Source organism: Oncorhynchus nerka, linkage group LG18 (assembly GCF_034236695.1).
Source record: "Oncorhynchus nerka isolate Pitt River linkage group LG18, Oner_Uvic_2.0, whole genome shotgun sequence".
NCBI classification, from domain to species: Eukaryota; Metazoa; Chordata; class Actinopteri; order Salmoniformes; family Salmonidae; genus Oncorhynchus; species Oncorhynchus nerka.
The window spans coordinates 39,680,839-39,707,918 of NC_088413.1; the positions used below are offsets into that span (position 1 = coordinate 39,680,839).

General features: G+C 43.7%; 1 protein-coding gene across 4 annotated transcripts in view; it reads right to left on the reverse strand.

Annotated features, from left to right (window-relative positions):
- LOC115145957 (spectrin beta chain, erythrocytic-like) overlaps positions 1-27,080 on the reverse strand; it is a 55,746-nt gene that overhangs the window by 25,457 nt on the left and 3,209 nt on the right. For 3 of the 4 annotated variants that reach the window (XM_065004070.1, XM_065004068.1, XM_065004069.1), the window contains 10 exons: positions 13,022-13,323; positions 4,448-4,599; positions 3,920-4,093; positions 2,671-2,774; positions 2,227-2,307; positions 1,755-1,870; positions 1,395-1,507; positions 1,081-1,268; positions 643-760; positions 230-388 (listed from right to left, as the gene is read on the reverse strand). In XM_065004070.1, coding sequence (XP_064860142.1) covers positions 230-388; positions 643-760; positions 1,081-1,268; positions 1,395-1,507; positions 1,755-1,870; positions 2,227-2,307; positions 2,671-2,774; positions 3,920-4,093; positions 4,448-4,599; positions 13,022-13,169 — 1,353 coding nt within the window. In that variant the 5' untranslated portion in view covers positions 13,170-13,323. Of the gene's footprint in view, positions 1-229; positions 389-642; positions 761-1,080; positions 1,269-1,394; positions 1,508-1,754; positions 1,871-2,226; positions 2,308-2,670; positions 2,775-3,919; positions 4,094-4,447; positions 4,600-8,479; positions 8,571-13,021; positions 13,324-27,080 lie in introns of those variants that run through there. The other variant, XM_065004071.1, reaches the window with a different exon arrangement.

Sequence of the window (27,080 nt, forward strand, 5' to 3'; positions counted from 1 at the left end):
GGGATGTTTCAGAGGCGAAGAGGTTCAACTGTTATGCATGTCTATTTGGAGAAGGAGGGCATTCTGACTTGAGATCTGTAAAAGTTTTCGCTCAATTATTCCACTGACATCAATGAAGGAATTTCGGTCCACTTATCTCAGCTCTGAATTGGCCCCAAAATGAATAGCGCATGTCTGTTTTGTTATAGACTATATGTGTGCAGGAGTGCTGCCCAAGTGGATATATTACCTGTGCCACCAGTCTCTGGTTCTCCAGTAGCCAGGTCTCTCTCATGGCAGCTTTCCTGTCAAAGCGTCTGGCCATCTGCTCCAGCTTCTCCTGACGAATCAGCTCGTCTCTCAGGACACGCTCCCTCTCATGCTCCTCCCGTTCTAGGCGCTCCCAGGCCTGCAGAGGGCAACATGGTTGTTTAAAGTGCCGGCTGGCTACCGTAGGATTTCGTTATAATAAGTAATTATTCTCTCTTTGTGCTTTGTTAGCTTTGTCGATTAATAAATGACCCATTACTGAATTGACTAAATGTGTCTCCTCCATTCCTGAATCCCGGCAGACTCAAAATAGCGCCAGTAAGTACGGAACCAGCCGACTAAATTAAACTTACACTCTTTGTTTCAGTATTACTGAATACTCAGGTCTCTTACCCTGTTGATATCAGCCACTAGAGCCCCGTCCTTCGGGGTGTAGACCCTCTGGTTGTTGGCTCTCATACGGCTCTGGATTGTGAACAGCAGCATCTCAAGGTGACCTTTCTCCTGGAACCTTGTCCATCACAGACAAAACAATAAACACGGTGTCAGAACCAGAACTTGTTGACCAGCACAGGAGGTTGGTGGCACCTTAATTGGGGAAGACGGGCTTGTGGTAATGGCTGGAGCGGGACAAGTGGAATGGTATCAGACGTGTTTTCATGCTAGAACTAGTGTTACAAACTTGCGGAAATGTTCCCCAAATACCCAGTTTCGCATTTGGAGGATTCGTGGAGGATTTCTAGAAAAACTAGATGTTTTTGGGGAAAATGTACTGTATTTGTGCAACCCTAGTTGGGGTATATTGTATTAAGGCATGCTGGTGTGACTCACTTGGGTGGTTTCTCCACGGTGCGGTAGGAGTTGAAAGCTTGGAGCTGCTGCTGGACACCAGTTAGAGAGTTGGCCAGTTTACGGTTGTTCAGGACGATGATGGTCTGCTCTATCCACATCAGCAGGTCTGACGATAGGGCCTCGTACTTGTCAATCATCTTCTCTGTCTCTATGGCATGGTCTAGCACCTAGAGGATGGACACAGAGGGTGAGGTTACACAAGCGCCTTGGTGTTTGGGTAAACAAAGCAGGCACGGATGTACACACGCACACACACAAGCATATACACACTGCATTATTTATCCCATCCTTACCTTGCCAACTCTCTTCCCCTCCACTGCTAGTGCCTTCATCTTGGAGAAGTAGTGGTAGAATGCTACAACATATGTGATGATGGACTTCTCATCTGGGTTCTCCGTGAACACATCTGCAAAACGAACAGACAGTCCATGAAAGCTAGAAGATCACTGGACTCTTTTATTTCAGCCTTGAGTTCAGCTCATAAAGACTAGAAAGGACCGGTTACCCGAACACAGGTAAAGCGTAGTCCTGGATTTAAAAAGCTATTTCAATAGAGATTATCCATTAAGCTTTTTAGTCAAGGTCTAGGTTTAATCTGTGTCTGGGAAAATGGCCCATAGTTCTAGATGAGGGAACAGGAAATTGTAACTTGCCTTCGGGGTCTAACAGTTTGGTCACGCCAAGCTTCTGCTCTGCTACGTTGAAGGCATTCTGGAGGTTATGGGTTGGGTTGGACTTCTTCAGGCCACCATAGTCCACCAGGTCTGGCCTGAGAGATTGAGAGAGATTGAGTGAGAGTGAGAGTGAGAGAGAGAGAGAGAGAGAGAGAGAGAGACAGTGAGAGAGACAGAGAGAGAGAGAGAGAGAGAGAGAGAGACAGAGAGAGAGAGAGACAGAGAGAGACAGAGAGAGAGAGAGAGACAGAGAGAGAGAGACAGAGACAGAGAGAGACAGAGAGAGACAGAGAGAGACAGAGAGAGACAGACAGAGACAGAGAGACAGAGAGAGAGAGAGAGAGAGAGAGAGAGAGAGAGAGAGAGAGAGAGAGAGAGAGAGAGAGAGAGATTTGCCTGCAGCGAGATCCATCGGAGATGGTATTATACACGGCATTATATCTCTTCTTACCTGTGTTTGTGTATGAGAGCATTGAACGCAATGCCATCTTTCCAACTGGTGGTGAAGTTGGTGATGTTCACATTTGGATATCTGTAAAAACACAAGAAGGACAAAGAGTCAATGTCACGGACTGACCTCAATCACAAACTGATCCCAGTAGTTTAGAGGACTTAGCAGCGTAATCAGATAAACTGATCTCTAATCAAGATGGCGTTATCCAGGCAACCCTGATCATTGATCATTTTGCGGTTCCAATGTCTCAGTGAGTTAGAACATGGTTGTTGGCAACATCAGGGCTGTGGGCACAGAATTCCATATAGAAGCTCTATGGGTCCTATTCTCACACGGGCCAAACATCCTGAATATATGTGTCTCTGTCAACGCTGACAGTTCTGTTAGCTGCTTTGGATAAAATAGTCTACTAAATAAGACTTTTTTTTTTTTCAATCTCACCCAGCAGTCTTCATCTGGCACCAGAGTAGCAGAGCGTCCTTGGCTGTGCGGCTTTCCCGTTGGGTCCCGTCTGCCTGTCCCATCTCCACCACAATGTCCTGGATCTGTAGGTCAGGGACAGGCAGGACAGACAGTCAACTACAGTAACGACAATGGAGTGGACACTAGACCAGATTGTTCTTACGTGGTAGAGGAGACAAGACCTACATAACGAAACCTAAATGTTATGGGGCATGTAGTGTATACATATTGTATATTTGGAAATGGAAGAATGTTTAGGCATAAACTGCCCATTTCCTATTTTAGGTTGAAGTACGAAGTGTATGTTTTATCAGTATGAACCTATGAAAACAAGGTTGATCAAGTCATGTTTTAATTTACACTAATTGTAACCTTAGTTAAAACGGTTGATTTCCAAGGTTCCTATTTTCCCACTAACTGCACACACACATACACACACGCACGCACGCAGGCACGCACGCACACACACACGCACACACGCACACACACACGCACACAAATGCATGTGCACACACAAACACACACAGCTATTTTCCCACCAACACACACACCAGAACGAACGAACGCACACACATCCAGACACACCTATTTTCCCACACACACTGTCAGTAATTAGAACAGTGATTTTATCTGTGAGACATACCGCTCCTCAGAGAGGCTAAATTTAGCACCGCTTTGCTTCTCTTCTCCTCCGTTTGTTCTGATGCTACGTAGGGATGCCGACAGAGGCTAGCTAGTCGTCTCCTCTTTTTCCCTCTCCTCCTTTTTGAAGGTGTGAATAATGCAGCAGCGAGGGCATATTGTTTGAACTAAGCAAAGCTAAAAATAACAACAGGCTGTCAAATTGAAAATAAATACTGGATCAGCCTGTTCCCAGATAAAATAATCTAACACACGGTATGTTTTGTTTGGGATGTGGTTTTAGTTCTAGCACCAGATAAGGTCAGCTGTTGGCTGAAACCAGACCGTATACAGCTCCAGCCAGAGGGGATTTACGTTGAGTTCTAGTTGATTTTGTAACCAGTGTTGTTGTTATAGTGGTTAGCTAACTCACCAAGCCTAGTGGTCCCAAATCAGTTTGTTCTATCTTGCCACCTAGACATAGAAGTTGGCAATACAGAACAAACAGATCTGGGACCAGGCTAGCAGAGGGTGGTTTAAATTTAGGCCATTTTGTAACCTGTGTTTTTTTTTGTGGTTGGCTAGAAGAAGAAGAATCCTAACTCACCTGGAATCTGAGGATGATGGTCCAGATGAGTCCCAGGATGAGGCGGTGGTTGCCGTCAACGATGTCGTGTGATCCCATGTTCTCCAGATGGACCCTCTGCTCCTTGAGGAACTGCAGGGCCTTGTCCACGTTCTCCAGGCAGTGGATACGCATACGACCCTTAGTAGGCTTGGGCTGGGGGGAGAGAGGGAGAGGATGGAGAGTAAGGGGCAGAGATAGGAAGGGAGAGAGGGAGAGGATGGAGAGTAAGGGGCGGAGATAGGAAGGGAGAGAGGGAGAGGATGGAGAGTAAGGGGCGGAGATAGGAAGGGAGAGAGAAGAGAGAGAGGAATAGAACGTAAACGTGTAGTGTGTTGCTATTTAGTGCAGTGAAGTGATTAATGAGACTGCGACGAGTATTTCCATTCTGATCTGGACATCTTCAGATCATGTCATAACAGGGACAAAGAAAGCACGCAGACTAAACACACATACAATACATCATAAATACACATACCGTCCACACTGTCCACGCACACGCCCACGTACCAGTTTCTCTTCAGAGAGGACCTCCAGTAGTTTGATGAGCATGCGTCCATCCCTGAGGTCCAGGTACAGGTCAACGATACGGCAGTTGACCCGCGACAGGATGGAGTTGACCCACTTAGTGAAGGTCTTCTTCTGGACCGCCTCGCGCTCATCTGGAGGTAGACAGAAAGAGAACTAGGTTAGACAGTAATAACCTAGGAGTTTGTTTTGTTGGGGTTCATTCACCCAAGCACCTCTAATACCAGTGGAATCTGAACTGTAAAAGAAGTGTTATACTTCTTGCTTTATCCTTTACAGTGAGGGGGGGGGTACATTATGGAACGTATCATATCTGAAACGTAGCAGGACACAAACCATGCGTCTGTGTGGGCAGTTGCGTGAAGAAAAACTCAAGGCTTGACTGAGTAAGTGTTGAGAACAGACATCAGAATCCACAAGGCCTCTGAGAGTAGGAACATCAACGTTGTTGTGAGTTATGTAAGTTCGAATAGTGAATACCACTACCCACCTGGTGGCATCATGTCTCCCTACTAGTTAAGAGCAGGAGATCACAGTCACACTTTCAAGTCCCCATCAACACACTGTCAGTTTCAAATGGCACCATATTCCCCATTTAGTGCAGTACTTTTGACCAGGGTCCACAGTATGTGTGTGTGTGTGTGTGTGTGTGTGTGTGTGTGTGTGTGTGTGTGTGTGTGTGTGTGTGTGTGTGTGTGTGTGTGTGTGTGTGTGTGTGTGTGTGTCCCAAATATAAGAGTGCAAAATACTGCATCCTTAATGACTTGTACTATAAATGATTCAGGCCCTCAGCCTGTGTAGAACAGAGACAGAGAGAGAGACAGAGTGAGAGGGAGAGAGAGACAGAGAGAGAGCGAGGGAGAGAGAGAGAGAGAAAGAGGTAAGAGAGAGAGATAAGAGAGAGGGAGGCATATAGAAAAGAGGGAAGATAGAGAGAGATGAGGCATGGGAAGAGAGGGAGAGAGAAAGAGAGGGAGGCATGGGAAGAGAGGGAGAGAGAAAGAGAGGGAGGCATGGGAAGAGAGGGAGAGAGAAAGAGAGGGAGGCATGGGAAGAGAGGGAGAGAGAAAGAGAGGGAGGCATGGGAAGAGAGGGAGAGAGAAAGAGAGGGAGGCATGGGAAGAGAGGGAGAGAGAAAGAGAGGGAGGCATGGGAAGAGAGGGAGAGAGAAAGAGAGGGAGGCATGGGAAGAGAGGGAGAGAGAAAGAGAGGGAGGCATGGGAAGAGAGGGAGAGAGAAAGAGAGGGAGGCATGGGAAGAGTGAGAGAGAGAAAGAGAGGGAGGCATGGGAAGAGTGAGAGAGCAACACACACTCAGAGAGCGGAAGGGAGGTAACCCCGAGATAGAGGGAGAAAGTAGGAGGACAAGCAGCTAGAGGGAAAGGTGAATGAGAGAAAAGTGGGATAGAGAGAAAATTATACTGGTGGGGACAAGAGAGAGATGTAAAGCTTTTAAGCCTGGTCTGTAGAGACCACAATAGGAACATTTTTGACAAAAAAAGAGTCCTTGCTTTTGAATCACTCAAAATGACATGTCATCATTGCTCTCACATCTATTCTCTGCATTGTCATAATGTAACAAATCTGTCACCTTTGGCCGTGTTATATAGTCCTATATTACATAAGAGACTAGGCAGTATTGTTAAATGAGTCATGTCCCATTCTGTTTCTTGCCTAGTAAATAACAAGGAGTCTACTGCACAACATCCACGTAGTTCACCCCCACCATAATGAAAAAGTCATGACAAATAAAACGCACCATGCGCATCCCAAATGGCCCCCTATTCCCTACGTAGTGCACTACTTTTGACCAGGGCCCACACTTCTCCCATCCAGGCCAGGTCTGTATCAGTACAGGCTGAACTAAATACTACTATGTTGTTTCACATGCTGCTGCTTCCCACTGATTTCCAGCCCTATCCGCACTCTGACTCCAGCGAGCGACAGCCACAAGACACATGACTTATTGATGCTGATGGGTTTTCCCCTGTACACAGGCAGAGCCAGAGAGCCAGAGAAAGAGCCACACTCTTAGAATAAAAGGTGTTCCCTGTCCCCATAGGAGAACCCTTTGAAGAACTTTTTTGGTTCCAGGTAGAACCATTTTGGTTCAATGTAGAACCCTTTCCACAGAGGGTTCTACCTGGAACCAAAAAGGGTTACCTTGTGGGGACAGCCGAAGAACTCTTTTGGAGTGCAGAGCCAGGCTGTTTTCCCACAGTTAGCCTCCTTATATAGCTGTTTTCCCACAGTTAGCCTCCAGCAGAGAGCTGAGCTAGCCACATCTAGCAGAGTCAGCCCAGCAGAGTCAGCCCAGCAGAGAGCTGAGCTAGCCACATCTAGCAGAGTCAGCCCAGCAGAGTCAGCCCAGCAGAGAGCTGGGCTAGCCACATCCAGCAGAGTCAGCCCAGCAGAATCAGCCCAGCAGAGTCAGCCTAGCAGAGTCAGCCCAGCAGAGTCAGCCCAGCAGAGTCAGCCTAGCAGAGTCAGCCCAGCAGAGTCAGCCCAGCAGAGTCAGCCCAGCAGAGTCAGCCTAGCAGAGTCAGCCCAGCAGAGTCAGCCCAGCAGAGTCAGCCTAGCAGAGTCAGCCCAGCAGAGTCAGCCCAGCAGAGTCAGCCCAGCATAGCCTGAGACCATAGGACGTAAAGAGGAAAGGACTGGTAGTGTTACCTGCGGGTATGTAATCTCGGTTAACCCAGAACTAAAATCGTGGTTTATGTTTACGTAGATGTCCACGAGAGATTAGTTTAGCTGGTATGTAACCTCAACTTGGAATCCATAACTAAATCAACTGTGTTGACGAGCTACTCCATTTGTCATATTAATGTTTGAAGTCTGTCATGAGAGACTATAGCGGGCTCTGCAACCGCCCACGGCTCAACACAAGAGCAGAGAACACAACACACTGTAAACAAGCCAACCAATTGCTTTAACCAGCGTTATTCTGGGAGTTGGGTGGACTTCATAAGGACAGGAAATGTAACTAATGTGTCAAAGTTTGTTCACTCAACAAACGTTGCTCACAGCGAGCTGGATGTATAAAAACTTGTCGAGTGAATGTTTCCCGTTGTTAGTCAACACTGTATGTTGGTTCAGCTATATGCCCAAGTGTTGAGCAAACTCACAATCCTATCACAGCTGTTTACCTTACAATACATTGAATCAGCAAACTCTGCTCAAAGTGAGCTGAATTAGAACAAGCTTGTTGAGTAAAATGAGAAATGTATGTTTGCCCAAAACCAAGCAAAACCACGGGCCATCACTATCATATTTCTCAGCGTGCTCTATTGATTTCCACAATTGTTCGTTTCAATACCTGTGTTTTTGCGTGTACATTGATTGGTTGATTCATTTTATGCTACACAAGCATCAATAGCATATATTTTTCTAAACTAATCCAATCTCTTAGCAGTTTGACTTTTTGCACTCGTTACTGAGATGGCTGTTCCAGTTCAGAGGCCCTCGCAGTAATCACTCTTTCATGCCCTGGCAGTCATTCTCAATGCAGGTTGTTGTGGGAAACTGGTCAAATGATGTATGTAGTGTAGCTAGCCACTGCATGGCTCTGAATTGTCATAAAGAGTTCAGTTTTTCACCGGGAAATATGCAAATAAGGCACAATAAATTCTCAAGTTGAATTGTATGTTCATGCAACCCAACATTCTAAGTTGAGGGAACATGCGATTCAAACTTGAGAATGTGTGTTGGTTCAGCTAAAGTCATATGCCCAAATTCCCAATCCTATTGCAGCTGGTTATTGTACACTGAATGACCTTTTTTACGGTGCAGAACACAACGAGACAACGGACAGAGCGCAGCGCAACACATCTTGCGGCAGTCAAAACAGAGACAGAACAAGCCATTAACAAAATCTGGCGGAGCCCGTGGTCTAGAAGCCCGGTTCAATCCCCACGTCCACCCTTTCTACTATTCTCCCACTTGCCTGTCTCACCCTCTGCCCCCCCCCCCCCAAAAAAAAACAAACGTAGATATCCTTCTATAACCAGAATACAACCTGACAACCTGACCAGTTTAGTCCGTTGGGAAGAGTGCTGCAGGAGTCTGGGTCTGGTGTGGAGCATGGTTGATGAGAGGACAGACTGACAGAGACACCGGGGTAACAGAGGCACCCAGCACAGCTAAGCAACACCCACCCAGGCAGTAGGGGAAATACTTTTTAATGACATCATTTCAACTCAACGCAGAAGCCGCCTGAAGGAATCTGGAACAGGAGCAGGGTGAAAGGACAGAGACAAAGTAGAGGTAGAAATAAACAATGCATTGCAGACAGGTACAATGTATGACATTGTTACTCTAGCAGATACACAAAGACACACAACAGAGACAGAATGAAGTACAGTTGGCGGAGCGCAGCACAACGGAGATATAACACACAGACAAGACAGAAAGACGTAACACTAACAAACGCATGATGGAATAACAAAAGCATAGGTCATGAATCAATATGAGGCAGGAGAGATGATGAAGACATAAACAGAAACACAGAGAGAGAGAGAGAGAGAGAGAGAGTACCAGGTTACATCATGGGTAAGAGAGTTGTGTGCATCAGCATTTGGGTGAATCCAGGGGGCTTTATTCAAAACACTCTGACTTTGAAGAGTTTCACATCTCTATAAGAATCCCCTGAGTCCATTAGACAGCAGCGGTCGGGCTAAATGTTGAAATATACCAGAGAGAATAAATGAAAGTATGTCTCTCTCTTTCTCTTTCCAGCCTGTCCTCTTCTCTTCCTCCTCTCCTCTCTCCTCCTCCTAATGTGTTTCTGTCATCGGGGAGCTGGCTAGAACAAGCTAACGTAAATTCACAGTGACGGACAACCGCTCTCTTTGAAAATCGAATAACGGAGAGAGAAATTAGCAGTTAGGAGAGGAGGAGAAAAGGAAGAGAGGGATGGATTATTCAATAGCTGTTCAACACAGTCATCTGTGGCAAATATAAAGTTTCTGAATAGTCCCACAGCTCATCAGGAGAAAAGAAACCAAATGAATATGAATACAGCTAGTGTTTACGTTACGTCATACTACGGTGACGGCAGGTGAAAATACGTCACGTGAAATTTGAATGTGGCTAGTGTAACGGAGGGGTGGTAGCGCAGCTAACGAGACAATTCGGTGAACACGTAATCATACATAATCAATCCCGCTCTGATTAAATGGGAACGAAAGGTTACAACAACGGCCTGCCGTGAATGGTAGAGGGGGAAAAGAAAAACACGGCGTGTCCTTTTTAGGAGTTTGCTCCATGAAATATTCAGATCAAACTCAGCGAACAATTGGGGCATAGCAACTGCTTCCTGAAAAATAAATAAATGCACACACATTAAAAAAGGGCCACTACAGTGGAAGCGCAGCTCTTTTCCCCCGACTCTCCAGCTCACACGACAGCAGGAACAATCAAACCACCCACATGCTCGCTTGCATCACAAGCTAGACCTCGCCATCAACCCCTCCCCCGCCTCAATCTGTCCCAAACACAGAGAGAGGGATGGGAAGGGCACACAAGGAAACGGTGCTCTCTTTTTTTACCCACTGTGGGGTTGGAGGTGAGAGGTGGGAGGGACCACCACCATCCCCACCAACACCACTGCAAGACTGGACCTTAACCCTAACCCTGAGCGGTGGGAATGAGAGAGGGTGGGCCGTGAACCCACCTCTACCATCACCACCCCCAGCCCCAGACTGGACCTCGACAGTAACTTGTAGCTAGTGTCCAACCCACTACCAACACCATCACCCCCAGACCAGTCTGGACACCAGGTACCTTGCAGCTGCCTGAAGCGTCCATCCAGGATGGAGTTGAAGCAGATGTTGGAGGTACTGTAGCTCAGCCACCTCGCCTTCTTCATACTCCTGCCAGAGGTGGAGGCGTAGGAGGAGGTGGTAGGGGGCGGAGCGGGGCGCGGGAGAGAGGGGGCATGACGCTGCTGACGCCTGGCGGGGGTGCAGGTGGAGGAGGACGAGGAGGAAGAGGAGATGGGGGAGAGACCCAGACCCAGTCTCAGAGGATGAGGTGCTCCAGATCCTGTCTTGGATATAACCCGGAGGGTCCCATTCCTCTCAGGCTGATTCTCTGGCTCCTGCCTGGTCCTCCCATCGCCCTTAGCTTCCCTCCTCAGGGCTCTGTGGATGGGTGGGGTGCTCCGGCTGCGGCTGCTGCTGCTCAGAGTGGCCCGGAGCGGGGTCTCTCTTCCTGGGGTGATGGCTCTGTCCCTGGTGGCCTCTCTGTAACTGTCCCTGTCCCTCCCTAGCGCCACTCCACTGGATCGGAGGTCTGTGGAGGTCTCTCTGTTGAATTCCCGGGTCACCCTGGTCTTCAGGCTGATCTTCACCTCTCGGAGCCGAGGCTGGGTGACGGCACGCAACAGACATGGAGACGGGCTGCTCATCTTGAGTCCTGAGTCCTGACCCCAACAATGGAGGGAGTCTGCAGGACCTGGAGTATGGAGCTGGGAGAGATGCTCAGCTCAGCAGCACTCCACTTCTCTCCTCTTCTCTCTCACGCTCTCTCACTCTGTCCTCTTCTCCTGTTCCCTCTACCTCTCCCATATGACTCTCTCCTGTTCCCACCCCTCTCTCTCTCTCTCTCTCTCTCTCTCCCTCGCTCTCTTTCTCAGCTCAGCTCGGAGTGGTTCTTTCTCCAGCGCACCAGCCATGCATACAATATGTTCCAGGCTGCACACAAGTGTTCCTGACAAGGCTGTGCACCCCCCCCGACTAAATGGGACGTGTAGGTTGGAGGGCTTATCCTTTGCACATGCCTCAGTGATCATACATTTTAAACAGTGGGTGAACATCTTCATCACAGTGGATCAGACAAGGCATTCCCAACCTGAATTTTAGAAGGTTATGACTTTGGGTGTAGAGTCGATGTTTGTTGTAGGGTCTAACGTGTTGTGTCATGTAAGTGTAATCTCATTATGAACAGCTCAGACAGTAGATGTAGCTGACACTTGGTTTGTCCACCAGCTGGAAATCAACACTGATGTGTAAGAGCTACTACTTCCTCTTTCCATTGCCTACCTCGTTCTCTCTCTCCCTCCACTCTCTCTTTCATTCTCACCCTCCCTCGCTCTTTCTCTCGCATTCTCTCTTTCATCCCCCCCCTCTCTCTGTCTGTGACAGGACACTGATTGCATTACAGAGACATCAGTGCAGTAACACAACACACCAGCTAGCTACTCTCTTAGAGAATAAGGTGCTAAAAGGGTTGTTTGGTTGTCGCCATAGGAGAACCCTTTGAAGAACCATTTTGGCTCCAGGTAGAACCTATTTGGTTCGGCCTCCCGAGTGGCGCAGCAGTCTAAGGCACTGTGTCTCAGTGCTAGAGGCGTCACTACAGATCCGGGTTCTATCCCGCTGACACGGTCGCCAGTTGGACGGTGTTTCCTCCGACCACATTGGCACGACTGGATTGCGGGTTCTGCGAGCAGTGTGTCAGGAAGCAGTGCGGCTTGGCGGGGTCGTGTTTCTGGAGGGCGCATGGCTCTTGAACTTCGCCTCTCCCGAGTCCGTACGGGAGTTGCAGCGATGGGACAAGACTGCAACTATCAATTGGATGTCGCGAAATTGGGGAGAAAAAGGGTCAAAAAAATTTAAATAATGTGGAACCACTTGTCCACGGCATCACTGACCCTACCACTGTTTGTGGCTATAGAGCTATGTGCCCCTCACCTCTGCATCTCCAGTCCCATGGTTCCTCTGTTCCCCTGTTCCATAGACGGAGGTACTATTTAAAAGGCCTTCAGAGTGAGTACTTATTGGCCCCAAAGGTGTGTCACTGATTACAATCTCAGGCAGATATCCCAGAGATCCAAGCTATGGGAAGGCTGAGCCTTATCCAAAATGGCACCCTATTTCCATATTATGCACTACTTTTGACCAGAGCCAATGGGTCCTGGTCAAAATGGCGCAATAAATAGGGAAACATGGTGCCATTTGGGACTCACACGGGAGGGCAGCTGTCCACATCGCTCACACTGGAGCATTCTGGGAATGTGCAAATGATCCCAGCAACTTTAGGGGTGTGTATGTGTGTGTGTGTGTGTGTGGGGGGGGGGGGGTAAGAGAGACTGTACGTATGATAAGTCTCAACTGCTCTGCTGGGAGTGTGTGTGGCTGACAGCCAAACTCAGACATGATGATACAAGGCTCAAAGCTATCAGGTAGACTTATTAAGCATACTGCACAGCATAAACAAGCCTAGATAGTATTCTGCCACTGCCATCTTTCATGTTTTCTTATATGGACAGAATATAGACATTGAAATAGATGAGACATATGGATGGAAATGGAAATACTAGGAATGGTGGGACTAGCATTTGATCCCATGCAGACATGCACTGTAAGTGGTGGTACTAGCTGCTAGTGGCTAGCTAGACCATCCCCAGGCATAGCGTTTTGCCAAGAGGCTGATTCATATAATAGCTGATTCCAAGAGACAGTAGGTGACAGAGAACGACCCATAAGGGAAAAACACCCCAATAACACAACCCAGCCCACATCAGAGCCCTAGGTCTCCCCTCCCTGCTCCAACTCACCTGTTAGGGTTTTGATGCGTGACCTCTCAAACAGTCGTACAGAGCTCTTGTCATTGTCCAGCTCCTCTTCCAGCAGCTCGAAGCGCGTGTTGATGCGGCTATACTGCTGAGTGATCTCCACGTTGTCGAAGTCCGTGGTGGACGTCATGGCAGCAGCCAGCTTGGCGGTGGGACGGGGGCCGTTGGCTGGGGTGAGGTAATTGGGGGCCGGGGACAGCCTCAGCTGCTCTGGGAGGGGAGGATGAGGAGGAGGAGTGGAGGAGGGAGAGATACAGTAGAATGGACCTCACACAGCAGGACGTCTGAAAGAAGGAGAAATAAAGAGCTGTTAGCATTGATGTTTTTTCCATCTTTGATTCACAGACATATGTGTGGAGACAAGGTTTTCTATCAAAGGTCAATGGCTGTATTGTGTTCTGGGTAGGATAGTTGTATTATGTTATGGGTAGGATAGTTGCATTATGTTCTGGGTAGGATAGTTGTATTATGTTATGGGTAGGATAGTTGTATTATGTTCTGGGTAGGATAGTTGTATTATGTTCTGGGTAGGATAGTTGCATTATGTTCTGGGTAGGATAGTTGCATTATGTTATGGGTAGGATAGTTGTATTATATTATGGGTATGATATCTGTATTATGTTATGGGTGTGATAGTTGTATTATATAATGGGTATGATATCTGTATTATGTTATGGGTATGATAGTTGTATTATGTTATGGGTATGATAGTTGTATTATGTTATGGGTACAATAGTTGTATTATGTTATGGGTATGATATCTGTATTATGTTATGAGTATGATATCTGTATTATGTTATGGGTAGAATATCTGTATTATGTTATGAGTATGATATCTGTATTATGTTATGGGTATGATATCTGTATTATGTTATGGGTAGGATAGTTGTATTATGTTATGGGTATGATAGTTGTATTATGTTATGGGTACAATAGTTGTATTATGTTATGGGTATGATAGTTGTATTATGTTATGGGTATGAAATCTGTATTATGTTATGGGTATGATATCTGTATTATGTTATGGGTAGGATAGTTGTATTATGTTATGGGTATGATAGTTGTATTATGTTATGGGTATGATACCTGTATTATGTTATGGGTAGGATAGTTGTATTATGTTATGGGTAGGATAGTTGTATTATGTTGTTATGGGTATGATATCTGTATTATGTTCTGGGTACGATAGTTGTATTATGTTATGCGTACAATAGCTGTATTATGTTATGGGTATGATATCTGTATTATGTTATGGGTAGGATAGTTGTATTATGTTATGGGTATGATAGTTGTATTATGTTATGGGTACAATAGTTGTATTATGTTATGGGTATGATAGTTGTATTATGTTATGGGTATGAAATCTGTATTATGTTATGGGTATGATATCTGTATTATGTTATGGGTAGGATAGTTGTATTATGTTATGGGTATGATACCTGTATTATGTTATGGGTAGGATAGTTGTATTATGTTATGGGTAGGATAGTTGTATTATGTTGTTATGGGTATGATATCTGTATTATGTTCTGGGTACGATAGTTGTATTATGTTATGCGTACAATAGCTGTATTATGTTATGGGTATGATATATGTATTATGTTCTGGGTAGGATATCTATATTATGTTATGGGTAGAATATCTGTATTATGTTATGGGTATGATAGTTGTATTATGTTATGGGTACAATAGTTGTATTATGTTATGGGTATGATAGTTATATTATGTTATGGGTAGCATATCTGTATTATGTTATGGGTATGATATCTGTATTATGTTATGGGTAGGAGAGTTGTATTATGTTATGGGTATGATAGTTGTATTATGTTATGGGTAGGATAGTTGTATTATGTTGTTATGGGTATGATATCTGTGTTATGTTCTGGGTATGATAGTTGTATTATGTTATGGGTACAATAGCTGTATTATGTTATGGGTATGATATATGTACTATGTTCTGGGTAGGATATCTGTATTATGTTATGGGTACAATAGCTGTATTATGTTCTGGGTATGCTATATGTATTATGTTCTGGGTAGGATATCTGTATTATGTTATGGGTATGATAGTTGTATTATGTTATGGGTACAATAGTTGTATTATGCTATTGGTATGATAGTTGTATTCTGTTATGGGTATGATATCTGTATTATGTTATGGGTATGATATCTGTATTATGTTATGGGTACAATAGCTGTATTCTGTTATGGGTATGATATATGTATTATGTTATGGGTAGGATAGTTGTATTATGTTATGGGTAAGATATCTGTATTATGTTATGGGTATGATATCTGTATTATGTTATGGGTAGGATAGTTGTATTATGTTATGGGTATGATAGTTGTATTATGTTATGGGTATGATATCTGTATTATGTTATGGGTAGAATATCTGTATTATGTTATGGGTATGATAGTTGTATTATGTTATGGGTACAATAGTTGTATTATGTTATGGGTATGATAGTTGTATTATGTTATGGGTATGAAATCTGTATTATGTTATGGGTATGATATCTGTATTATGTTATGGGTAGGATAGTTGTATTATGTTATGGGTATGATAGTTGTATTATGTTATGGGTATGATACCTGTATTATGTTATGGGTAGGATAGTTGTATTATGTTATGGGTAGGATAGTTGTATTATGTTGTTATGGGTATGATATCTGTATTATGTTATGGGTATGATATATGTATTATGTTCTGGGTAGGATATCTATATTATGTTATGGGTAGAATATCTGTATTATGTTATGGGTATGATAGTTGTATTATGTTATGGGTACAATAGTTGTATTATGTTATGGGTATGATAGTTATATTATGTTATGGGTAGCATATCTGTATTATGTTATGGGTATGATATCTGTATTATGTTATGGGTAGGAGAGTTGTATTATGTTATGGGTATGATAGTTGTATTATGTTATGGGTAGGATAGTTGTATTATGTTGTTATGGGTATGATATCTGTGTTATGTTCTGGGTACGATAGTTGTATTATGTTATGGGTACAATAGCTGTATTATGTTATGGGTATGATATATGTATTATGTTCTGGGTAGGATATCTGTATTATGTTATGGGTACAATAGCTGTATTATGTTCTGGGTATGCTATATGTATTATGTTCTGGGTAGGATATCTGTATTATGTTATGGGTATGATAGTTGTATTATGTTATGGGTACAATAGTTGTATTATGCTATTGGTATGATAGTTGTATTCTGTTATGGGTATGATATCTGTATTATGTTATGGGTATGATATATGTATTATGTTATGGGTACAATAGCTGTATTCTGTTATGGGTATGATATATGTATTATGTTATGGGTAGGATAGTTGTATTATGTTATGGGTAAGATATCTGTATTATGTTATGGGTATGATATCTGTATTATGTTATGGGTAGGATAGTTGTATTATGTTATGGGTATGATAGTTGTATTATGTTATGGGTATGATATCTGTATTATGTTATGGGTAGGATAGTTGTATTATGTTGTTATGGGTATGATAGTTGTATTATGTTATGGGTAGGATAGTTGTATTATGTTATGGGTATGATATCTGTATTATGTTATGGGTAGGATAGTTGTATTATGTTATGGGTAGGATAGTTGTATTATGTTATGGGTATGATGTCTGTATTATGTTATGGGTAGGATAGTTGTATTATATTACGGGTAGGATAGTTGTATTATGTTATGGGTATGATATCTGTATTATGTTATGGGTAGGATAGTTGTATTATATTACGGGTAGGATAGTTGTATTATGTTATGGGTAGAATAGTTGTATTATGTTACGGGTAGGATAGTTGTATTATGTTATGGGTATGATATCTGTAATATGTTATGGGTATGATATCTGTATTATGTTATGGGTATGATATCTGTAATATGTTATGGGTATGATATCTGTATTATGTTATGGGTAGGATAGTTGTATTATGTGTATGCATAAAACAAAATAAAGAACCCAGAAGACTACCTGTTTATGTGTTGTGCATATGTTGTCTGTCAATGGTTATTCTTACTTGTTTTGTACACCAGAGGGCACTATATGTTGGGGTCATGGGTCACTGGTCAGTGTGTGTATATAGGTAGCACAGGTGACCAGGAAGTGTTAGCACAGGTGAGAGGAGAGCACATATAGTTGTTACCGTATCACAGATATAGGCTTTTAGAATGCATCTCTCTCTGCACCTCTTCTATAGGAATATGTGTTTTGGAGCTATTTATATATTTATATACCCAATAAATGAGAATTTCACCCAGAAAGAGTAACGTTTTGCTCAAATATACTAGTGGCAAGTAGTCTAGCGGTTAAGAGCGTTTGGCCAGTAACTGAAATGTTGCTTGGTTGAATCCCTGAGCCAATTAGGTGAAACAAATCTGCCGATGTGCCCTTGAGCAAGGCACTTAACACTAATTGCTACTGTAAGTAACTCTGGATAAGAGTGTCTGTTAAATGATGTTAGGGAAGAGAGGGAAATGGAAATACAAAAACACCTCCCTTTATATGTTAGTATTTAGTATAAAAAAAGACTGCCTGTCCAAAATCTACCATTTCAAACAAAAAGATACAGACTAAAGGAAGACAACAAACTGTTCTGAATGTAAAGCAAAAATTCCAAGAGAAGAAATGCTGTAACATACATCCTAGGAATGTATACTATTTTGTTTACAATATTTTGCTGCTATTTAGGAATCACAAGTAGTTCCCTTCACTCCTCAACTCACTCATCCCTCATCAGACGTGGCCATTTTGAGCCTGACATATCCCCCAACCGTCACAGAGTGGGGTGTGTGTGTGTGTGTGTGTGGAAAGGCGGGTAAAGGTTAGCCACCAAGATAGCTCTATCTTAGTGCAGCGTGCCGCTCTTATCACCCCACACAAGGGAAGGGCAACCCCCTATCTGTCTCTACTGGGGAACTTGATGAATGTTACGCACAAACCGCCTTCCTGTGATGCTGTACGGTCAACGTTTCAACTGTAAATGTGGGTCTGTGTGTTTCTGCTGGCTACATCTGGTTTCATGTTAGTGTGGCTGGGAGGCAGGTCGCCTAACAGTAACAGAAAGGTCAATGGTTTGAATCCCTGATCTGACTAGGCAACAACAAAAAAATGGGTTGATGTGCCCTTGAGCAAGGCACTTAACCCTACTTGCTCTGGATAGGAGTGTCTGCTAAATATTGTGTGGGAATGTGTCTGTACAGTCCAATGAATATGGGAGAGAGTCCTTGTGTGGTGTTCTCCTGTAGTGCAGAAATACTAGATATTAGTACTAGAGAGTCATAATTCAATGCAAATCACAGATATTGTAACTCGTTATGTTTACAATGTGGCCGGCGCCCGACTTGAGCTATGCACGTGCAGCTTGAACCTTCACATAAATCATACACTGAAGTCAACGGGGATTTGGGAGAAAGTTAGTTTTATAACACACAGACTTTATGTTCCTATTCTTATCTTTGATTATTTCTTATTGTTGCTGCACTTATCGAGAAGGAGCCTGCGAGTAAGCATTTTATTGGACGGTGAATACCATTGTTTATCCTGCACGTACGACTAAAATAATCAAACTTGAAACTTGAAACATACTGTGTCTCAAGGATTCAGCCCAACCCGGCATGATTACTTTGAGTTCTACTCACATGTTCAGAGGTGTGACTGTACCATCTTTGTTGTGGAGATACAGTCACACTATGCACATTACCTCTCCCCTCCCCTTACACGACAAAGTCAACCTCTGGTTTTAAGGAGATAAAAGGATGACTGGTTCTTTTCCATTCAGAGAAGGGGCCCTGGTTGTGGTTACGTAGTATACAGTTTTGTTAGTCCCGGTGGATCGAGACTCAGTTTAGCCTTTATAAATCATAATAAAAAAGAGGGAGGATCGTAGATCAACACTTCCTTTTTTTATTTGTATTTTTTATTTGACCTCTATTTAACCAGGTAAGACCCACTGAGGTTAAGAACCTCTTTTGCGAGGGCGACCTGGCAAGAAGGCAAAACAGGGAAATGGCAGCATGTCCATAAAATATTACCAATAGAAAACATACAAAATACACGCAAAAGACAAAGTGTCACAAGTTACGAATACAAGACCATGGTGCTTGCCTACGGAGCTGTGAGGGGAACGGCACCTCAGTACCTCCAGGCTCTGATCAGGCCCTACACCCAAACAAGGGCACTGCGTTCATCCACCTCTGGCCTGCTCGCCTCCCTACCACTGAGGAAGTACAGTTCCCGCTCAGCCCAGTCAAAACTGTTCGCTGCTCTGGCCCCCAATGGTGGAACAAACTCCCTCACGACGCCAGGACAGCGGAGTCAATCACCACCTTCCGGAGACACCTGAAACCCCACCTCTTTAAGGAATACCTAGGATAGGATAAAGTAATCCCTCTCACCCCCCCTCCCCCTGAAAAGATTTAGATGCACTACTGTTCCACTGGAGGTCATAAGGTGAATGCACCAATTTGTAAGTCGCTCTGGATAAGAGCGTCTGCTAAATGACTTAAATGTAATGTAAATGTACAATATTATATTATATATTATATATTGAATATTTCAAACAGCTGCAGTTATCACAAACAGTGTTGTCAATCAGAGTCTTCAAAACAGGCAAGGACTAACTCCCTAATTTCACTAACTATCTTTTGAAGCATGGTCCAGGATGACCATCTCAGTTCTAGCCGTAGGAACAGACAGCGACAACAGCGACTGTGAGCGAAGACTGTATTGAGTGACTGATCTGCTCGGTAAGGAACAGAGATACTCTAAGGCGCTTTGTGAATTCAGGCCCAGGTCTCCCTCCTCCTCATCTCTGTATCAGTCCCGTGCAGGGGGATGTTATCAGACATAACCCTACCTCCACCCACTGACTAGCAGCACAGGGGATCCCCTTATCACCGCACACACAACCTGGGCTAGCTCCAACAGAGCAGGCATGTCCCTACACTATGTGACGTGCATGTCTGCTGACACCATTAAATCCACTAGCCTAACTGCATGAAACCCAGGACGCCATGTTGCTCTGGGCCAAACTGACGACAGGAGCATGTCATGGCATAGCCTCTCTGGATTCTACATGGCTTGGACAAAGACTACCTCTTCACTGAACTGACAGCCTCTACCCAGGCACAGCTTAGTTCAGGTGGAGGCAGAAACCTTAGCCCCATTACAGTCCTCACCAATTATAATATCAAAAACACCAGCTTGGTACATTCAGCAAGATACGTCTTTCAATCAATCATCCTGATTGAACAGTGATTAGACCGCCTATTCAAACCTTTGAATGAATTTCATGATAGCTAGAGAGGGGAATGGAAATACAAAAACACCTCCCTTTGTGTAAAATATAAAGGCTAACACAAAACAACCGAGCAGGAACCATGGCAACTAACTAGAGAACACAGCCAGCCGATGTTCCATCTGTAATTCTTGGATTTTCTGAGTAGCATGGAAAGTGGAGAGGGAGAAAGAAGAGATGGCAGATGGGTGTGATTAGGAGGACTAGCGACTCAACGTGTGGGAAAGTGTAACAGCAACAGCTGGAGTGAGGTCTTGTGTCATCTCGTCTTCGCATGGTGAAAATCTGGTAGAGGCAAACACATAGTACCATGTTTTCAGACACAAATTAAGCCTAGTACTGCACTAATACGCATAAGTATTCAGATGCTTTTTAGTGCAGAACTAGGCTTAACCTGTGCCAGGGAAGCTGCCCCACAGTGAATAAAGAAAAAGCTATATCAAAGAGTGTGACAGGAGGGGCAATCATCTACCTTGCTCCCCTACACTCGGGGGACAGTCTGAGATCTGTCATTCCTGCTTCTGATAGATTGTTAATATCTATAGATTGTCCTCTAATGCACAACTATACCTGCCACACAGACAGAGACAACACTACACCATATACTTTTCATAGACACTACCACAACATATCAATCTACACATAAAAAGATCCCACTGGGCACAGACGTCAGTTCAATGTCTATTTTTGATTTACATTTGAGTTGTCATGAATTCAACGTGAAATCAACAAAAAATGTCACCATGACATTTGATTTGGGTCAAAAAAAATCTGCACATTTAAATTCGGGGGTTGAAATTACGTTGCTGGTTTGAATTCCTGAGCTGACTAGGTGAAATCTGTTGATGTGCCCTTAAGCAAGGTACTTGCTTGCTCTTAAGCAAGGTACACCCTACTTGCTCTGAATAAGAGTGTCTAATAAAAATCACTGAAACGGAATGGTCAAGTGGCTTCATGTTGATTTTAATATTGAGTTAAACCCTCATTCATTTAGGATATGAACATGACAGTATATTATATTACTATACCATTTGTAGCCTACTAGAATGGCAATACTAAACCCTGTTTGGACTGCCATAACACGTGAGTTTGATCTTGGGAGAGGTTAGGGACAGTATTGGCTGTTCCAAAATAGGGGAGGGTTGTCAAACTTCTGGGGGGCTTTGGGGAGGGTTGTCAAACTTCTGGGGGGCTTTGGGGAGGGTTGTATGGTTTTTTATTGGGCACAGGGGAGGGTAGAGAGTTTTCTCCCAGGTTTGCATTCGTCTCTTTTGCAGGTTGTACTATATCATTTCTTCCATCCAGCCAAATGTCTTCATCTGCTTCCATGCAGATGTGAATCCACAATAACAACTATGAATAGCTGATAGGCAGTGGAGAGGCCAGGTGCATCACTGTGCATGAAAGAACAGTGAAGACATGAGACACGCAGCTGGAAATGATCCCCTATTGGATCTTGTTTAGAGACAATACAGGCAGAGCAAGCAATAAGCCTCCTCTCCAATACGAGGGCTTTTCCTCGCGCACCTAGAACGCTTCAATATAGCCTAAATATTGGTCATTTGAAATGTGTTACACTGTATATGTGGCATAAACACAACCAGTCACCATGTTTTCAATCTGATTTGTCTACTTTAAAAGTCTCCTCTGGGCATATGCACATTCGTCCAAAATATCATTCCAGCATCCTCAAAATGGCTTGATTATCAACCAGGTCTCCATCCGACCTTTTTATGCAAGTAAAGTACATGTTGGATTAAAAAATGTCACCACATCCTGGGAAAGAATGCAGTTTATCAGGCCAGAGTTTCCCAAACTCGGTCCTGTCCCCCTGGGTGCACGTTTTGTTTCCCCCTGGGTGCACGTTTTGTTTCACCCTGGGTGCACGTTTTGTTTCCCCCTGGGTGCACGTTTTGTTTCCTCCTGGGTGTACGTTTTGTTTCCCCCTGGGTGTACGTTTTGTTTCCTCCTGGGTGCACGTTTTGTTTCCCCCTGGGTGCACGTTTTGTTTCCCCCTGGGTGTACGTTTTGTTTCCCCCTGGGTGTACGCTTTGTTTCCTCCTGGGTGCACGTTTTGTTTCCCCCTGGGTGCACGTTTTGTTTCCCCCTGGGTGTACGTTTTGTTTCCTCCTGGGTGCACGTTTTGTTTCCCCCTGGGTGCACGTTTTGTTTCCCCCTGGGTGCACGTTTTGTTTCCCCCTGGGTGTACGTTTTGTTTCCCCCTGGGTGCACATTTTGTTTCCCCCTGGGTGCACGTTTTGTTTCCCCCTGGGTGTACGTTTTGTTTCCTCCTGGGTGTACGTTTTGTTTCCTCCTGGGTGCACGTTTTGTTTCCCCCTGGGTGCACGTTTTGTTTCCTCATGGGTGCACGTTTTGTTTCCTCCTGGGTGTACGTTTTGTTTCCTCCTGGGTGCACGTTTTGTTTCCTCCTGGGTGCACGTTTTGTTTCCTCCTGGGTGTACGTTTTGTTTCCTCCTGGGTGTACGTTTTGTTTCCTCATGGGTGCACGTTTTGTTTCCTCATGGGTGTACGTTTTGTTTCCTCATGGGTGCACGTTTTGTTTCCTCCTGGGTGTACGTTTTGTTTCCTCCTGGGTGCACGTTTTGTTTCCTCCTGGGTGCACGTTTTGTTTCCTCCTGGGTGCACGTTTTGTTTCCTCATGGGTGTACGTTTTGTTTCCTCCTGGGTGCACGTTTTGTTTCCCCCTGGGTGTACGTTTTGTTTCCTCCTGGGTGTACGTTTTGTTTCCCCCTGGGTGCACGTTTTGGTTTAATGCCCTAGCACTACACAGCTGATTCAAATTACCAACTCAGCATCAAGCTTTGATTATTTGAATCAGCTGTGTGGTGCTAGGGCAAAAACCAAAATGTGCACCCAGAGAGGGCCTCAGGACCAAGTTTGGGAAACCTTGTATTAGGCTACATGTTAAATAATGATGAACTTCACAGGGTGGTAAAAGTGCATGGGGATGATCTTGATGCTCCATTCAATAAATTTCGAGGGTCTTATTCTTGTGACATGTTGATTGGCTGCCATTTGACAAATTAAACCATCTCTCAATTTTGTCCCTAATAATCTTTTTCTGTTGGCTATTTCCACACTGTATCCTCGAGCTATTGGCTAGAGCGCAAGTGGCAATACCAGGCCACAATCGCTATACCTACGCAATATCTTTAGTGACAAAACCATCAGTTGGCCAAGAGTGGAAACCTAGACCCCCTAAAGCAGAGATCATCAACTAGATTTAGAAGCCCAAACATATAGCATTTGTTACTAAAACTTCATCATAATTTCAAACCTTGCCTACGTTTGCATAAATTAACATCTCCTTATTATGTGTGGGAATACTTGGGGAAAGAGTTCCAAAATCAAAATCAATTGAGCTGACTTCCTTGTGTTTTTAGTGTTTTATCCAACAATGAAGAATAAAAATAAACACAAATGAATAAACATTAAAAACATTTGCCCAGAAAACTTTGGGGGGGGGGGGGCAAATAAAACAAATTGGCCTGTGTGCTGCAAGTTGGGGAACCCGAAAGACTGTGGAAAAAATAATAGTATTAATTGAACTTGGTCTAAAGCACAGAATTATCACTGACTCAGCCCCCAGGTACCTATCCAACAAAAAATGTATTTGTTAGTGTCCAAATCAAATCAAATTGTATTTGTCACATGCGCCGAATACAACAGGTGTAAACCTTACAGTGAAATGCTTACTTACAAGCCCTTAACCAACAGTGGAGTTTTAAGAAAATACCTAAGAGACTCTAATATTCACTGTTTTAAATATGCGTCTATCTGGTAGGAATACATTGTTAAATACCTGCGCTTTTGAGTGGAACAAAGTACCACAGCAACTCAAAGCCATTACCAACCATAACCACTTTTTAAGATAAGGTCAAAAGCTGCCTTATGTGTGAACAGTATATATTTTTGGGATTGTTTCTCTGTAATATGTCTGTATCTATGTCATTTATATGTATTTATATACAAAACAAGATAGGGACCAGAAGATCCTGACTTTATTGCGCAATCATGGTCACTTTTAAAAATCGTTGTAATGTGTGTATATACAGTGCATTCGGATACTATTTACACCCTTTGACTTTTTACACATTTGATTACGTTACAGACTTATTCTCAAATGTATTAAATAGTTTGTTTTACCTCATCGATCTACACACAGTACCACATAATGACAAAGAAAAAACTGGTTTTTTGAAATGTTTGCAAATGTACTAAAAATACAATTCTGAAATATCACATTTACATACAGTACCAGTCAAAAGTTTGGACACACCTACTCATTCAAGGGTTTTTCTTTTTTAAATGATTTTCTACATTGTAGAATAATAGTGAAGACATCAAAACTATGAAATAACACATATGGAATCTTGTAGTAAACAAAAAAGTGTTAAACAAATCAAAATATATTTTATATTTGAGATTCTTCAAAGTAGCACCCTTTACATTGATGACAGCTTTGCACACTTTTGTCGTTCTCTCAACCAGCTTCATGAGGTAGGCACCTCGAATGTGTTTCAATTAACAGGTGTGCCTTGTTAAAAGTTAATTGGTGAAATTTCTTCCCTTCTTAATGTGTTTGAGCCAATCAGCTGTGTTGTGACAAGGTAATGGTGGTACACAGAAAATAGCCCTATTTGGTAAAAGACCAAGTCCATATTATGGCAAGAACAGCTCAAATAAGCAAAGAGAAACAGCAGTCCATCATTACTTTAAGACAGTCATTCCGGAAAATGTCAAGAAGTTTCTTCAAGTGCAGTCGCAAAAACCATCATTCACTATGATGAAACTGGCTCTCATGAGGACCGCCACAGGAAAGGAAGACCCAGAGTTACCTCTGCTGCAGAGGATAAGTTCTTAAGCGTTAGCAGCCTCATATATCGGTAATTAACTGCACCTCAGATTGCAGCCTAAATAAATGCTTCACAGAGTTCAAGTAACAGACACATCTCACCATCAACTGTGCAGAGAAGACTACGTGAACCAGGCCTTCATGGTCAAATTGCTGCAAAGAAACCACTACTAAAGAGAATATGTTCTTTGGTGTGATAAGTCAAAATGTTAGATTTTTGGTTCCAACCGCCGTGTCTTTTTTAGACGCAGATTAGGTGAAAGGATGATCTCTGCATGTGTGGTTCCCACCGTTAAGCATGGAGGAGGAGGTGTGGTGGTGCTTTGCTGGTGAGACACTTTGCTGGTGACACTGGCAGTGATTTATTTAGATTTCAAGGCACACTTAACCACCACTTAACACAGCATTCTGCAGCGATATGCCATCCCATCTGGTTTGCACTTAGTTGTACTATCATTTAATTTTCAACAGGACAATGACCCAAAAACACTTCCAGGATGTGTAAAGGCTATTTAACCAAGGAGGAGAGTGATGGAGGGCTGCATCAGATGAACTGTGTGAATTTAAGGATGCTCCCTCTAATTCTCTCTCTCGCTTTCTCTTTTTCTTCTCTCTGAGGACCCGAGCCCTAAGTGACTCCTTGCTGTCCCCAGTCCACCTGGTTGTGCTGCTGCTCCAGTTTCAACTGTTCTGCCTGCGGCTGTGGAACCCTGACCTGTACACCGAACGTGCTACCTTGTCCCGGACCTGCTGTTTTCGACTCTCTCTACCGCACCTGCTGTCTCTAACACTGAATGATAGGCTATGAAAAGCCAACTGACATTTACTCCTGAGGTGCTGACCTGTTGCACCCTCTACAACCACTGTCATTATTATTATTTGACCCTGCTGGTCATCTATGAACGTTTGAACATCTTGGCCATGTACTGTTATAATCTCCACCCGGCACAACCAGAAGATGACTGGCCACCCCTCAAAGCCTGGTTCCTCTCTAGGTTTCTTCCTAGGGAGTTTTTCCTAGCCACGGTGCTTCTACATCTGCATTGCTTGCTGTTTGGGGTTTTAAGATGGGTTTCTGTATAGCACTTTGTGACATTGGCTGATGCAAAAAGGGCTTTATAAATACATTTGATTGCTTGATTGATTGATGAACTGGCCTCCACAATCACCCAACCTCAACCTAATTGAGATGGTTTGGTATGAGTTGGACCGCAGAGTGAAGAAAAAGCAGCCAACAACTGCTCAGCATATGTGGGAACTCCTTCAAGACTGTTGAATTCCAAGCATTCCAGGTGAAGCTGGTTGAGAGAATGCCAAGAGTGTGCAAAGCTGTCATCAAGGCAAAGGGTGGCTACTTTAAAGAATCTCAAATATATACCAAAAATATTTGTTTAACACTTTTTTGGTTACTACATGATTCCATGTGTTGTTTCATAGTTTTGATGTCTTCACTATTATTCTACAATTTAGAAAATAATAAAAAAATAAACAAAACCCTTGAATGAGTAGGGTGTCCAAAATTTTGACTGGTACTGTAAGTATTCAGACCTTATACACAATTGTTTGTTGAAGCACCTTTGGCAGCGATTACAGCCTCGAGTCTTCTTGGGTATGACACTACAAGCTTGGCACACTTGTATTTGGGGAATTTTTCCCATTCTTCTCTGCAGATCCTCTCAAGCTCTGTCAGGTTGGATGGGGTTCATTGCTGCACAGCTATTTTCAGGTCTCTCCAGAGATGTTCGATAGGGTTCAAGTCCGGGCTCTGGCTGGGCGACTCAAGGACATTCAGAGACTTGTCCTGCAGCCACTTCTGCGTAGTCTAGGCTGTGTGCTTA